This window comes from Ranitomeya variabilis, chromosome 1, assembly GCF_051348905.1.
Source record: "Ranitomeya variabilis isolate aRanVar5 chromosome 1, aRanVar5.hap1, whole genome shotgun sequence".
NCBI lineage: Eukaryota > Metazoa > Chordata > Amphibia > Anura > Dendrobatidae > Ranitomeya > Ranitomeya variabilis.
Window position 1 is genome coordinate 749,018,455 of NC_135232.1, and position 17,250 is coordinate 749,035,704.

The following is a 17,250-nucleotide window of genomic DNA, read 5'->3' on the forward strand; positions in this document are numbered from 1 at the left end:
AGCCTCGGTCTATTCACCCACCATCAGTATCACGTTAGACGATCTGAAGGCTGATATCAAAGCAACCTGGGCTTCCATAACACCTCAGCATTGCCACAGGCTGATCGCCTCCCTGCCACGCTGCATTGATAGGCCGGCCTCACACTAGCGAGTTTTACGGACGTAAGAGCGCAGAAATTATGTCCGTAAAACTCGCAAAATAAACGGCACAATTATTCTCAATGGGGCTGCTCCTATTAGCCGTATATTACGGTTCAGTATTATACGGCTTTCTACGGCCGTACAAAATCGCAGCATGCTGCGTTTGTCAGCGTATTGCGCAAAAAAATCGCTAATGAAAGTCTATGGGGGCGAGAAAAATACGGATTCCACACGGACCTGCAGTGTGACTTGCGAGAAATACGCAGCGCTGTTAGTGAAAAGTCGGTAATTCAATTGCCGGCTTTTCATTTCTCCTGCACAAACCCGACATGATATGAGACATGGTTTACATACAGTAAACCATCTCATATCCCCTTTTTTTTTTGCATATTCCACACTACTAATGTTAGTAGTGTGTATGTGCAAAATTTCAGCGCTGTAGCTGCTGAAATAAAGGGTTAAATGGCGGAAAAAATTGGCGTGGGCTCCCGCGCAATTTTCTCCGCCAGAATGGTAAAGCCAGTGACTGACGGCAGATATTAATAGCCAGGAGAGGGTCCATGGTTATTGGCCCCCCCGTGGCTAAAAACATCTGCCCCCAGCCACCCCAGAAAAGGCACATCTGGAAGATGCGCCTATTCTGGCACTTGGCCACTCTCTTCCCACTCACTGTAGGGGTGGGATATGGGGTAATGAAGGGTTAATGCCACCTTGCTATTGTAAGGTGACATTAAGCCAGATTAATAATGGAGAGGCGTCAATTATGTCACCTATCCATTATTAATCCAATTGTTGGAAAGGGTTAAAAAACACACACACACACATGATTTAAAAGTAGTTTAATGAAATAAACACAGCGGTTGTTGTAATAATTTATTGTTCTCTCAATCCATCAGGAACACCCTCGCTTGGAAAAATAATAAACGCACAAGATACATACCTTCTGGTGAACCGTCTCGTCCCACGAAGTAATCCATCTGAAGGGGTTAACTAATATTACAGGCACGAGCTGCGATAAACCACTCGCTCGTACCTGTAATCCCCGGGTGCTGAAAGGAAAGCTGGATCTGTTCTTACATTGAGTCGCGGTGAGGCGCCCTCTGGTGGATGTTCTCATGAACTGCAGCCTGGGAACTTTTTCCCACGCTCCAGGTCATATGAGGACATCCACCAGGGGGCGCATCACCGCGACTGAAGGAAATGTAGGTCATTGACCTACATTTCCTTTATTCGCCGGGTATTACAGGCACGGAGCACAGCTGCATTTAGCAGGAAGTAATTTTAAACAAAGAAAACGTAGCTTTAAAAGAAGACGGAACCAACATAATAGACATGACTATCTAACGACGGAATCTGATTCGAGTTTAAGTGAAGGTCCCACTATGAACGTTGATTCTGCTGACAATACTATTGGAGAAATCCCTACTACCGCATCTCTCCCTTTAGGAGGAAGACGCGGAGGGGCAGACGCAAATCAAAGCTCCTACCGCCAGCAGAAAAGGAAGTTCGTGTCCTGGAGACAGGAACGACCATAAATCATGGACCCGAGAATTTTGTCCTTAATTTAACACAACATGAATTGACCCCGGCACAGTTATCATTACTGTCAAAAGGTTTAAATTATTGCATTCCTAATAACTTTGATTTTGTCTCTTTTCAAATTGATTTATTTAAGTCTGTCAGAAAGATTCATTTATACAAGCATTTTCTGAATAACACCACTAATATTAACATGCATGAAGGGGAAAAACCATGCTTTATAGGTTCGCTGGGATTCATGGCAGGTACAGGAGAGGAAGTTCTTGCAGACTTCCAGCAGGAAGCCTGCGAGTTACTGAGCCTCACAAACTCAGAACCAGCAAAATCTGAGTTAATCAATTCCAGAGATATAACTTCATTCATGGGGGGAATTTCCTCCACTTACATGCCCCCTATATCTCCAGGGAATAACATCGACCTGTTTGAAACATTAGTAATTAAAGATATAGAAGCTCTCTATTATAAAAAAGCACTCCCCAATTTGGCAGCGGATGAGAAAAAAGCATTAGATGAGTTGGCCAGCTGGACTGACGTCATCATACGCCCCGCGGATAAAGGGGGTAAAACAGTCTTAATATCTAGGGAAGCCTATCTAACGGAATCAGCAAGGCAATTATCGGATACCAATACATACATCAAATTACCAGGCGATCCCACTTTAAAATATAAAAATAATCTTAATACCTTTCTTAGAAAAACAGTGGAAAGCGGAATCTTGACACAAAGGAAGGCAGAGAAGCTCTTCAATAATCACCCCACCAAACCTCACTGGTACTACCTACCAAAAATTCATAAGTCCACCATTTGCCCTCCTGGCAGGCCAATCGTGTCTGGGATAGGGTCTCTCACTGAGCCCCTATCCCAGTACATTGATTGGCTTTTACGTCCTTTGCTTACCAGTGTTCCAGCTTATCTCAAAGATACCAATTCGTTCTTGAGACAAATACACAATTTTTCTTGGCAACCGGGGTTCTCCCTGGCGTCCATCGACGTGGTCAGTCTGTACACCAACATTCCCCAAACTCTGGGTGTGGATATTATCAGAAGGGTGCTTAGCACCACCGACAAGAGTCCTAAATACATAGACTTTGTTTGTGAAGGGTTAAACTTCATACTCACGCACAATGCGTTCATGTTTCTCGACAACTGGTACAGACAGACCACTGGGACCGCCATGGGGACCCCGGTCGCATGCACTTTTGCCAATCTTTTTATGGCTGTATTTGAAGAAGATTATATATACTCTCACAGGAACATTTTTTTGGAACACATCAAATTATATATGAGATACATAGATGACGTGATATTGGTTTGGGACGGGACAAAAACTGAATTTGAAGCATTTGTTAGCTATCTCAACAATGAGAACATGATGGGCATGTCCTTTACATATAATTTTGGAGATCAGAATATAGATTTCCTAGATGTAACAGTAAAGGTAATAGAGGGGGAGATTAACACTACTATTTACCGCAAACCCACATCTGCCAATTCGTTATTACATTTTAACAGCTACCATCCCAACCATGTAAAACAATCCCTTCCTTACAGCCAACTGTTGAGAGCTAAGAGAGTGAATAATACAACAGATAGTTTCCAAGTTCAATCCAAAGAGATTCTCCAGAGATTTCAAGAACGAGGGTACCCCGAAAAGGTGTTAAAATCTGCAGTTGAACGAATCAATACCACACCCTGTAAGAACGCGAGTGCCCCTCATAATTCCCAACAGAGATTCACTTTCTGTTTCCAGTATGGCCCTATGGATGGTGAGATACGTTCCACCATCCGTAAACATTGGCACATACTGGAGAGAGATAAAGATCTTGCCAATAAAATCATGTCAGGACCCCTGATATCCACCAGAAGAAGCACTCGAATTAGGGATGTTTTAGTACGCAATCGAATAACAAAAACAAAAAAAGGGACTTGGCTAGATAAAACCACCTTAAAGGGCAATTTTCGGTGTGGACATTGTCCGTTTTGTCTATATCATGAAACAGGTCAGAATTTGGTTATTGGACCGATTTCACACCATGTTTCCCATTTTATTTCATGTAAAACTGAATACGTCGTTTATGTACTTTTCTGTCCTTGCAAACGCTTTTACGTAGGGAAAACCATCAGGAAATTGTATATTCGGTTCAGAGAGCATTTCAAATCTATCTCCACAGGCAAAGGGGTACCAAGGCTAATTAGCCATATAAAAGATTGCCATCAAGGCGACCCCACAGTTCTTACCTTTGCAGGGGTGGAAAGAGTGTTTTCATCCGTACAGGGAGGTGATTTAGGAAAAATCTTATTGCAGCGAGAAGCCAGGTGGATTATGAGAACTAAAGCGACCGGGCCCGCTGGCTTTAATGATAGGACAGATATGTCCATTTTTTTGTAATGTCATTCATGTGTAGCTCCCAGCACTCCGCGCGCCCCCCTTCGATACATGCATATGGAAGAAATTATAGATGAAAAGCACTGAGATAAGCGATGCGGGTATTACCGCACTGCGTATTATGCGTTAAGTTGAGGAATTTGTATCTGTATCCTCTGCTCTTCTTCAACTCGGTCTCCGATTATAAGACAGGTCTGTATGCATATAGAATAATGTCTCATTTAAACAGCCAAATAGCGCGATAGTTATATAGAAAATGTATTTATTCTAGGAAAAGAAAAAATGCTGATAATCATGAGTATTTTGTTATATTTCCTCCTGTCCTCTTTGGTGCCTGAGCACTAATGTAAACCTATGAATTTAAAGTTATTCCGATGTTGTTTTTAATTAATTTTAAACTCACCTTTGCACGCTGCACTTTTTTTCAGTCCGATCGGAGATGACGCTGGAGAGGAGGAGTTTCCTTCCCCTTTTCTCTGGCGTGGTTTCCACTCGGATTCAGACCCGTAGAAGCGCAACTACCTAGCGCGAAACGGCCGTCGTCCCGCCTCACACGTCCTTTTCTATTCACACTCCCCCGTGCCATGAAGATGCATAATTGTATGTCGCAATAAAGAAGACTACCGACTAACAGTGAGTGCAGCGTTTTTTCTTATTTTGTACTCAGGACTTGCCACTGTTTTTCTACGCTAGCACCACTGTTTGTAAACGTCTATGGGTATGTAACCTGCAAAGAAACTCCGAAGCTGAGTTGTGCCACTTCACTTTTGTCTATTTATTGTACTATTAATATCTGCCCTCAGTCACTGGCTTTACCATTCTGGCGGAGAAAATTGCGCGGGAGCCCACGCCAATTTTTTCCGCCATTTAACCCTTTATTTCAGCAGCTACAGCGCTGAAATTTTGCACATACACACTACTAACATTAGTAGTGTGGAATATGCAAAAAAAAAGGGGATATGAGATGGTTTACTGTATGTAAACCATGTCTCATATCCTGTCGGGTTTGTGCAGGAGAAATGAAAAGCCGGCAATTGAATTACCGGCTGTTCACAGATATCGCGCTGAATGAAATATAAATACAGACTATATATATATGTGTCTCAATGACATATATATATATATATATATATATATATATATATATATATATATATATATATATATATATATATATATATACTGTATATATGTTTTCCCGAACATTTGAGCACATAAATCCATTAGATGTCGGTTTTGCAAGCCTGCGCGAAAATCTCGCAGTACGGATGCCATACGGATTACATACGGAGGATGCCATGCGCAAAATACGCTGACACACCCTGACTACGGATCAATATTTTGGGAACATTTCTCCGTATTACGGCCGTAGTACGGACGTATAATACGTGGCGTATTGTCTTACGCCAAGTGTGAGGCCGGCCATACAGTAATTGATGCAAAAGGAGCCCCAAACTAATTTTGAGTGCATTTACTGAACATACATTTGAGTAGGCCAACATTTTGGATTTTAACCCCTTTCTGCCCTCGGACGGAATAGTACGTCTGAGGGCAGAACCCCTGCTTTGATGTTGACTCCAGCGGTGAGCCCGCATCAAAGCCGGGACATGTCAGCATCACCTTTATGTAGCAGAGGCGATCTAAGCATCGCCTCTATGTAGCAGAGGCGATCGAGTTATGGCAGCTTCTAGCCTCCCATGGAGACTATTGAAGCATGCCAAAATTTAAAAAAAAAAAAGTTTTTAAAAATATGAAAAAAATAAAATAAATATATATATATAAGTTCAAATCACCCCCCTTTTGCCCCATTCCAAATAAAACAATAAACAAAAATCAAACTTACACATATTTGGTATCGCTGCGTTCAGAATCGTCCGATCCATCAATAAAAAAAGCATTAACCTGATTGCTAAACGGCGTAGCGAGAAAAAAATTTAAAACACCAGAAATACGTTTTTTTGTCGCCGCGACATTGCATTAAAATGCAATAACGGGCAATCAAAAGAACGTATCTGCACCAAAATGGTATAATTTAAAAACGACAGCTCGGCACACAAAAAATAAGCCCTCACCCAACCTGAGATCACGAAAATTGGAGACGCTATGGGTATTGAAAATGGCGCAATTTTTTCAAGCAAAGTTTGGAAATTTTTTCACCATTTAGATAAAAAAGAACCTAGACATGTTTGGTGTCTATGAACTCATAATGACCGTTTTAGCATTTAGTGAACCTAGCAAAAAAGCCAAACAAAAAACAAGTGTGGAACTGCACTTTTTTTTTTGCAATTTTATCGGACTTGAAAGTTTTCTCTCATTTTCGAGTACTTGACATGGTAAAACCAATGATGTCGTTCAAAAGTACAACTCATCCCGCAAAAAATAAGCCCTCAAATGGCCAAATTGACAGAAAAATAAAAAAGTTATGGCTTTGGGAAGAAGGGGAGCGAAAAATGAAAACGCAAAACCGAAAAACGCTGGGGTCATGAAGGGGTTAAAATCATTTTTCAAGCTGGTGTTATAAAGTATTCTAATTTACTGAGATAATGACTTCTGTGTTTTCATTGGCTGTAAGCCATAATCATCAACATTAACAGAAATAAACACTTGAAATAGATCACTCTGTTAGTAATGACTCTATGGGCATGTGCACACGTTGCAGATTTCCTGCAGATCCGCAGGGTTTTTTTCGGTGCAGAAACGCATTTACAGTACAATGTAAATCAATGGAAAAAAAAATGCAGTACTAATGGTGCGTAAAAATCTGCACGGAAAACGCAGCGGATTAAAAGAAGGACCATGTAAATTCTTTGTGCGGATCTGCTGCGTTTCTGCACCCATTCCATAATAGAAATCAGCAGGGGTAAAAGCGAATGAAATCAGCACAGAATCCGCAGTAAATCCGCAACAAAAACATACAAAATCAGTAAAAAAAAAACAAAAAAACGCGCAGATTTTGACCTGCGTTTTCCGCCAAGAGATGCAGAATCCGCACAGAAAATTCCACAGGCCAATCCGCAACGTGTGCACATAACCTTAATAATATAGGAGTTTCACTTTTTGTATTGAAGAACTGAAATAAATTAACTTTTTGATGATGTTCTAATTCTGTGAGAAGCACTTGTATATGTTCTCCTCATGAGCATCTATGCCCTATGCCTCCTTAATGCCTCCCATTATTTTATTTGCCTTGCCTTTAGTTGCATGACACTGGTCACTAAAGTGCATTTTGTCATCCACCCACGCACCCAAGTCTTTCTCAGTGACAGTTTTCCCCAGTGTTTTACAATTTGTTACACAATTATACATTTTATTTCCTTTTTATTACTGAATATAATTCTTTTTATTCTGTATAACACCTTTTCATGTGACATGTATAAGTAACAGTGGCTATAGAGATGCTACAAATAAAGAGCAATACAAAAAAAAAGTCTCTTCAGTGTATGGTTTTAAAGTAAAAAAATATATGTACCATATACTTACTTTGTGATGTCTTTAGTATTTTGTTGCCAAGGATACAAAACATGGCCTATGGCGGCTCTGTAACAATAAATCCCCAGCAATCCAAATACCAGTGCTACTTTAGAAACGAATGAGCATTTTCCTTGGATCAAAATGAAGATCATCACTAAGCAGATTCCCACCAAAAATGACAGTTCAGCCTTGTGTTCAGAGCTGCAAATATAGAGAAAAATGGAATCAGAAAAGATACTGGCATGTCAACTAGAACCATCTGGAATTGGCACAGGAGACCGCAATGAGCATTCAGACCTTTAACCCCTTCCCATCGCAGCCAATTTTCACTTCTGTGCATACATTTTATCTTTATCTTTTTCCAAAAATACAAAGTTTTTAATTTTTCCATTGACACCTTTCATTTTATCAAACCATGTACAGAAAAATAGAAAAAAAATCCAAGTGCAGCAAAATGGTAAAACAAAAGCAATTTAGAGAGGAAGGGGAGCGGGCTTTGTTTCTATAGTGTTCATGCTATCAGGCCATTTTTACCACACCAGATTTTCCAGGTCTATACAGATACCGTGATACCAAACTTGTATAGTTTGTTTTTTTTAATTCTAAAGAAAACATAACTCTTATTTTCCATCAATTGAACAGTTTTCAAACTTTTAATTTGTATGCCCTTAAATTAGAGAGTCATGTCACACAAAATAGTTAATAAATAACATTTCCCACATGTCTACTTTACGTCAGCACAATTTTTGGAACAATTTTTTTGGTTAGTAATTTTTACAACAAAATTTGCAAAACTATTTTTTTTATAGACCACCTCACATTTGAAGTGACTTTGAGGGGCCTATAAGACAGAAAATACCCCAAAGTGACACCATTCTAAAAACTGCACCCCTTAAGGTGCTCAAAACCACATTCAAGAAGTTTATTAACCCTTCAGGTACTTCACGGGAATTTTTGGAATTTGGAAGGAAAAAATAACATTTCCTTTTAGACCTATTTTTTTAAATTTTGCAAGGGTAACAGAAGAAAATGTACAATACATTTTGTTGGGCAATTTCATCTGAGAATGCCGATACCCCATATCTAGGTGCAGGTGCGGACTGGGGCTGAAATTCAGTCCTGGCATTTGAGATCACACAGGCCCATGTGGTCCCCATCCCCAAGCACCAGATGGGATAGATTACTAATATTACCCTGGATGGAGGAAAGGAAGATTTACTACAAGACCAATATTTCTAATGTTCCCTATGGCCTGCTGGGGTAAGTGACAGAGTCAGCAACTTTGTGCTTTGTCACACCTCTTAACAGTATGGGTGTATTGAGAACACTGATTCTGTTAACAACATAGCAGACAATGCGGCCCATGACCAGACAGGCCCTTCTGGCATTTGCCAGAATTGCCCTATGGCCAGTCCGGCCCTGTCTAGGTGAAATCTACTGTTTGGGTGCACGGCAGGGCTTGGAAGGGAAAGAGCACCATTTGAATTTTTGAATGTAAAATTTGCTGTAATAATTAGCGGACACCATGTCGTGTTTGGAGAGCCCCTGATGTGCCTAAACAGTGGAACCCCTCCACAAGTGACACCATTTTGGAAACTAGCCCCGTTAAGGAACTTATCTAGATGTGTATTGAGCACCTTGAACACGCAGGTGCATCACAGAAGTTTATAATGTTAAGCCGTGAAAAAAATAAATAAATTAAAATAACATTTTCACAAGGGTAACAGGAGAAAATGGACCCCATAATGTGTTGTGCAATTTCTCCTGAGTTCACAGATAGCCCATGTGTCATCGAATACTTTGGAAGCACAGTGCAAATCTCAGAAGGGAAGAAACGCCATATTACAGTGCAGATATTGCTGCACTTTTTTGAGGGTGCCATGTTACATTGGCAGAGCCCTGAGGGGCCAGAAAGCAGAACCTCCCATATGTGACCCCATTTTACAAACTACACTTCTCAATTAATTCCTCTAGGGCTGTAGTGATTATATTGACACCACCGGTGTTTCACAAACTTTTATACCATTGAGCAGTGAAGATAAAATTATTTTACATTATTACCACCAAGATTGTGTGTCAGCCCCAAGTTTTACATTTTCTCAATGGAAAATGGGTAAAAATGGCACCAAAATTTTTCCCACAATTTGTACTGAACGTGGCAATACCCCATATGTGGCTGTACAGTACTACTTAGCCATACGGAGAGACTCGGGAGGGAAGGAGTACTATTGGAGTCCTGAAGTGCAGACTTTCCTAGAATAGTTTGCGGATTCAATATACAGAGCCCCAAGTGCTAGAAAAGCAGAATCCCCCCTCAAGTGACCCCATTTTTGAAATTATACCCCTTTGGGAATCTATCTACAGATGTAGTGACGATTTTGACTCCATGGGTGTTTTTCACAAACAAGCAGCAGTGGATGGTGCTGTGTGAAAATTGCAAACTGCCATTGTAGTGGCCAGTACATTATGCCCAGCTCGTGGTTCTGGATACATGCACCTGTAAATTAGGAGGGCTGTCATCACTACAGAAATGCCAAACATGTGGGCGCTAAGTGTGGTTTAGGCACATAGTGTCTCACAAGAGAGGTGGGCATTTGGATTTGAGAGAACAGAATTTGCTGAATTTATTTTGGGGGGTGAGGAGCCATTTTGCTTTTCAAAAGCCTTTGTCCTACCAGTAACGTGGAAGCCCCCTATATTTCTGTTAACAGATGACAGACCTGAGTGGGGACTAGCTTTTTTGTGAATTGAGTTGAAGCTTTTAATGGGAACATTTTACACAGCATTTATGATCACATTTATCTGGCGCTATATGCTGAGCACTTACTTTGGGGTTTCCATCTAAATCTTTGAGTGATGTGACAGATTAAACCCCCGATGGATCCATTCACTATAATGAGGCAGCAGAGTTACTCTGGACTCCTTCTGGCCTCTTGAGTGGTGTCCTTTTCAGAAGTGCACAAAACTGTGGCCGACGGCACTTTAATGCAATCCTAAAAAGACGGACACCACCGGGACACAGGTCCTATGGCGTCCACAGTGCATCCATCTGCCTCATTATAGAAAATCTTACGCCGGAGGTTCTGTCTGAATCACGTAATTTATGTATTTGCGTTCATCACAGAGCCCTACTGCTATCTTTGAGGCGCAGAATAAAAAAAATCAACAGCATGGGAAGGATTGGCTTTTTTTATGCCTTTCCTCGTGTGGTATAAGCGAATAGGGACCAGAAACCAGATTTCTATCGGGTTTTTATGTTTGGCTGCTGTCACACACTAAAAAGCGCTTTTTATTGTGAAAACTCGTTTTTGTATCATATTTTGAGAGCTATAATTTTTCCCTATTTCGGCCAACAGTGTCATGCGAGGGCTTGTTTTTTGCGGCACGAGCTGACGTTTTTATTGGTACCTTTTTGGGGACATGACAGTTTTTGATCGCTTTCTATTCCGATTTTTGGGAGAGAAGAATGAACATAAACCAACAAATCAGTAATTGCTTTTTTTTTTTTTTTTATACCGTTCTGCTTGTGGTAATATTGATAAGGCAGTTTTATTCTTCTGGTCCGTACGATTACAGCGATACTCAAATTTATATCTTTTTTATGTGTTGGTGCTTTTACACTATAAAAACTATTTTATGGAAAAAATAAATATTTTTGCATTGCTTTATTCTGAGAACTATAACATTTTTATATTTCTGCTAATGAAGCTGTATGGTGGCTTGTTTTTTGCGGGACAAGATGATGTTTTCAGCGGTACCATTTTTATTTACATTCTTTTTTTATCACGTTTTATTGCACTTTTTGTTCGGTGATATGATAAGGCATTGTTTTTTGCCTCGTTTTTTTATTATTTTTTACGGTGTTCACTGAAGGGGTTAACTAGTGTGAGAGTTTTATAGAGCGGGTTGTTACGGACGCGGCGATACTAAATATGTGTACTTTTATTGCTTATTTTTTTATTTACATAAATAAATGTATTTATTAGAAAAATATTTGTTTATTTTTTTCTTTATTTTGGATTTTATTTTTATATATTTTTACACTTTCTAATATTTTTACTTTTTTACATAGGGCGGCACAGTGGCTCAGTGGTTAGCACTGCAGACTTGCAGCGCTGAAGTCCTGGGTTCAAATCCCACCAAGGACAACATCTGCAAGGAGTCTGTATGTTCTCCCCGTGTTTGCGTGGGTTTCCTCCGGGTTCTCCGGTTTCCTCCCACATTCTTTAGACATGCTGATAGGGAAATTCGACTGTGAGCCCCATCGGGGACAGCGATGATAATGTGTGCAAAACTGTAAAACGCTGCGGAATATGTTAGCGCTATATAAAAATAAAGAATATTATTATTATTGTCCCAGGATGGGACATTACTGTATAACATCAGATTGCTGATCTGATGTTCTGAAATGCATATGCGCTGCAGGCATTAGACCAGGATCTGGCAGACAGGGAGGGGGCATCTCAGGTCCTGCTCTGAGCATGCACTGACATGCCACCTTCCCTGAATAACCTGCAGCCATCTTGTTGCCAGCCGCCTCCATGGAAACTATCAGGACAATGCGATGGAAGCGCTGGGAGCCCCCTCCCTGAGTGATGACCCTCTATGTCGCTGTCACTACGGACAGCAGCATCAGAGAGGTTAAATGACCGTGATCAGTGCTAGCACTGATCGTGGGCGTTGCTGTGGAGTGTCAGCGTGAGGCCGCGCGATCGGTGCACCGTACTAGTACTGCTGTATGCAGGAATGCAGTTCTCGCAGAGCAGTACTAGTACGGCGCATGTCAGGAAGGTGTTAAATATGCCATACAGTGGCTCAGATTTAGGCTTTTTAATTTAGAGCTGATCTTTATAGTATTAATGAACATTATTGCTCACAGGGTAATAAAGATCAGGCTAAAGATAACCCCCAAAGAATTCTGAGCCATGTTATTAACAAAAAACATAAAAATTAGCATTAAATTAAAATCTCTAAAACCATACGAAAAATTAAAAATAAATAAAAACACAGAATACTCAGGGGGGCAATTGGAATAAAATAAGAGAAATATCTTTAAAGGCAACCTGTCACCCCCCTCAGGCGTTTGTAACTAAAAGAGCCACCTTGTGCAGCACAAATGCTGCATTCTGACAAGGTGGCTCTTTTAGTTATGATGCCTGCACACGCTGAAATAATCACTTATAAAATGTGCCCCCTCTTACCCTGAAATCGCCAGGGAGGTGGGTCTTTCTTTCCTAGTCAGACACAGCACAGCCGTCACTCCGGGCCTGTGCGCGCCGGGCGCCGCCTCCTCAGCGTTGTTTGAATCTGTCCCGGAGCCTGCGCTGTGTTGTTAACCCTTGGGCATGCGCAGTGAGCGCTGCCCGTCCTCTGTCCTCATTTGCAGTCTAGCTGACTGGGCCTGTGCGGTCGCCCTGCCAGACATCCCGGCCCGCAGTGTCTTCTGATTTATTCACACTGCAGGGCGAGATGTCTGGCAGGGCGGCCGCACAGGCGCAGTCAGCTAGACTGCAAATAAAAGGTTAAATATCAATGATTTAATCTAGTTCTGGTCACTGCTGTGACATGCAGATACTGGTTTGACAATACAATATGGAAGATATCTGTAGAGTATGGTGCGGGCTCAGCTTCTTAGGCTACTTTCACACTTGCGTCGTTTGGCCTCCGTTGCAATGCGTTGTTTTAAAGAAAAAACGCATCCTGCAAAGTTGCCCGCAGGATGCGTTTTTTTCTCCATAGACTTGTATTACCGATGCATCGCAACGTATGGCCACACGTTCCATACGTCGTGCACTGGATGCGTCGGTATTTGGCGGACCGTCGTAGCGAAAAAACGTTCAAGGGAACCTTTTTTTCGTACGTCGGGTCCTGCATTTTGAACTGCGCAGGCGCAGCCGGAACTCCACCCCCTCCTCCCTGGGACTTCACAATGGGCAGCGGACTCGTTGAAACACTGCATCCGCTGCCCACGTTGTGCAAAAAATCACCACTGTCCATCGGTACGTCGCGCCGACGCTTTGTGACGGCCCCGTACCGACGGAAGTGTGAAAGAAGCAGGCTGCTCCACACATGCCCAAACAGAAGATGTACTATTACGTTCTATGTTGGGTAAAATAATATGCTAAAAACCCTCAGACAATGCATGCATACTAGTTATTTTATCCCTATTGCAATTCTTTTCAAAACTCTGGTTAGTAATCAGATGACCCACCTTAGCTAGTGATTGGCATCTCTAGTGTGAGGAGGATGAGACTAGGACCTGCAGACTACTAGGGATCATGTAAGCCCCAGAATGGCATCTACGGTGGACTACTAACTGTAAATAAATATTTCATTATTTTATACTCTTAAGAGCCTTTTTTATAAATCAGTTTTAATTAATTGGAAAAAGCTTTAAATGTGTACCTACACTTTTGTTTTCTAATATGAGACATGGTCTGAAATGCTTAGCTAAGTGTAAAGGAAATGATGCATTATTTTCTAAATATTTAAAAAATATAAATCTAAAGTTATGATGTGCATTTGTATTCAGCCACTTTGATCTTTGGAGGTCAGTTTAGGTGGAAGAAAATGTCTTGGTAGGTTTGTAGTTATGCCATGCTCCTTCCACTTTTGGATGATGGATTGGACAGTGCTACGTGAGATATTCAAAGTTTGGGATTTTTATTTATTTTATTTATTTACCGTCTTTATTTTTATAACCTGACAGACCTTTACTTTTCTCCACAACTTTATCCCTGATCTGTCTGGTGGGTTCCTTAGTTGTCATGATGCCGTTTGATCCCTAATGATCACAACCAAACCTCTGAGGCCTTCATAAAACCGATGTCAATATACAGAGAATAAATTACTCATAGGTGGACTCAGTTTACTAATTATGTGACTCCTGGAGGCAATTGGTCACTCAGGATTTTATTTAGGGGTATCAGACCACAGGAGACAGAATACAAATGCACGTCGCAATTTTCAGATTTATATTTTTACAATTATTACACATAATTTAAAAAAAAACATGTTTCATTTCCTTTACACTTCACAAATACTTGCTAATTTGTGTTAGTATAACATATAAAATCCCAATAAAACTTATTTAAGTTTCTGGGTGTAACATGAAAATATATATTTTGTACTACTTACTAGTAGAGAAAATTCAAATTTACAAAAATCACCCATTATCAAAGTATTACAGCTAGCTGCCATTCACCTATAACAATTAGCTTATAATTCCAATTAATACGTAGATTGCTGCAAATATAGAGGCCTAGTAATAAATCAATCGACCATACACTTTTTTTTATTCATTAGCCATAGGGTAATTATCTCATGTACAGGGTAAACTTAGAGGTCCCCCATGGGAAACAAGTCACAATCCATTGTGCATTGTATGACCCATGTCCCACAACCAATAATCAATACACTAAAGAAGCTTGAAAGAAAACACACATATTGTATAGTTACCTTGTCAACCAGTGGCCAAAATCAGATCGGTGTATCCACTGAATTCCAGTCTGATTCAAGGGACGTAATAAGCGACAACATATGAGGATAACACCAGGACTTGTCAATGCAATCCATTTTTCATTGTCTTTAATAAAACGTTCTAAAATTGTTGACCGGACTTCTCTTAACTCCTTTTTGTGGGCATCATATATTTCATTAATGTAAACATCTCCTTGTGGCTCATGGTCTAAGTCTGTAGTGCTCATTTTAATTCTTTTTCTTACAAGAAAGTATTTTCTACACATTTCTTGAGATAAAGCCAGACACAAGGTATTGACAAGGAAATACCAGGTTTGATGTTCCTCCTCAATAAAGCTACTTGCCCCCATACTTAAAACATGTCCAAGTGTCCCCACCAACAGAAGAAGGTCTAGTTCTGACCATGTTGAGATGTTGGAGTTTGTTTTCTGAAAAACATATAATCATCACAAATATTAAAGAAAGAACGGTTGTAAGGTTCTACAGAGACCATACACAAACAAAAAAAAATATTAAAATCAATTGTACTATATGTTATCGCACTAAAAATACTTATGCAACTCTTGAGCCTTAACTATAGTTTACAACTTAAAAAGGTTCTCATAACATCACCAATGGCTAAAATTGCAGTGTTTGTAAATGCTAGCAACTTGGAAAACTACATCTTATAAAAAATCCTCTTCGTTCTCAAAAACAGAGGGATTGCTAACTGTATTGTTTACTGTATGTTGCCTAGGTTACCGACTTTGTGCAGTAAATAAAAGGTGAAAGACCATGTAAGCGCTGATCTAATGCTGTCTAGGATCACACTCCTGCTTCAGCATCGGAAAGTGCACAATTCAGGCTAGTGGAGCAGCTAGTCTAAATTGTAAATCTTCTGGAGCGTATAGCCCAAACAGGAAGCCAGATGCCTGGGTATCAAAGCATTCCTGAAGATGAAATTTAAGAACAACCCTTCAGTCCACTTTTATAAAAATTAATTTTAATGCCCAGGGCAGTGGAAGACAACAAAAACCAGAAAACTATACCTCACTGCCATGTATACACTTCTATCACAACACAGCTACCAAGTTGTCAGAGTCATAATTCTCAGGACATGACATGGGTGCAACTGCAAGGGGTTAATCTATTTCCACTCACTCAATCTTACATTCACCTACCACTCAAGCTGCAAAAGGAATACAAGGCAAACCCCAACATAGTCCACACACCCCAGATACATAACACACGGCCTCCATTCATCAAATCCACACTGCTGTCCAACAGTCAAAAGCCACACATTCTCTGAGCATACAAAGATCAAGTTTATTAAACTTTCAAGCTTTAACATAAAATGTAAAGAGCTTACAGGGAAATTAGTAAAAAAAAATAAAAATGAAAAAGATGCACGAGTAAGCAATTCTAACAGCGAACCTGTCACCAGGTTTGGCCGATATGAGATACGGCCACCACCTGTGAGGCTATACAACATAATAGGATACACCCAACCCAATCTGTAAGAAGAAAAAGAGCTTTTATAATACTCATCTGCAGGGCGGTCCAGTCGGAGGAGTGTCTAGGTTCTTGGTAAGGCACCTCCCATCTTCTAACGATCGCCATCCTTCTTGCTTTTTGTGTCGATGACGCGTCCCTACGTCATCCAACAGTCTCCCCGGCATCGAGCTCCTGCGCAGGCGTACTTCTGTTGAGGGAAGAGCAAAGTACTGCAGTGCTCAGGTGCCAGGAATGATCAAAGAGCCCTGGTACATGCACACTGCAGTACTATGCTCTTCCCTCAACAGAAGTACGCCTGCGCAGGAGCTCGATGCCGGGGAGACTGTAGATATCGTAAGAAGATGGGAGGTGCAGGGCCAAGAACATTGTCTGTCTGATTTAAGCCCGCTCTGAGGAGATATACTTACTATTCAATTCCATTTAAGGATTATGGAGGCCACTGTGCTCTTAGGAACCTTGAGTACTGCAGAATTTTTTTTGTAACCTTTTGCCACAATTCTGTCTCTGAGCTCCTTGGCCAGTTCCTTTGACCTCATGATTCTCATTTGGTCTGACATGCACTGTGAGCTGTGAGGTCTTATATAGACAGGTGTGTGCCTTTCCAAATCAAGTCCCATCAGTTTAATTAAACACAGCTGGGCTCCAATGAAGGAGTAGAACCATCTCAAGGAGGATCACAAGGAAATGGGGAGCATGTTACTTAATTATGAGTGTCTGAGCAAAGGGTCTGAATACTTATA

At 40.7% G+C, this 17,250-nt stretch overlaps 1 protein-coding gene across 3 annotated transcripts in view; it reads right to left on the minus strand.

The window, feature by feature from the left end:
* Positions 1-17,250, minus strand: part of PIGG (phosphatidylinositol glycan anchor biosynthesis class G (EMM blood group)) — a 168,070-nt gene that overhangs the window by 23,940 nt on the left and 126,880 nt on the right. For all 3 annotated transcript variants that reach the window (XM_077270283.1, XM_077270261.1, XM_077270272.1), the window contains 2 exons: positions 14,996-15,444; positions 7,547-7,738 (listed from right to left, as the gene is read on the minus strand). In XM_077270283.1, the coding sequence (XP_077126398.1) occupies positions 7,547-7,738; positions 14,996-15,444 (641 nt within the window). The remainder of the gene's footprint in view (positions 1-7,546; positions 7,739-14,995; positions 15,445-17,250) is intronic.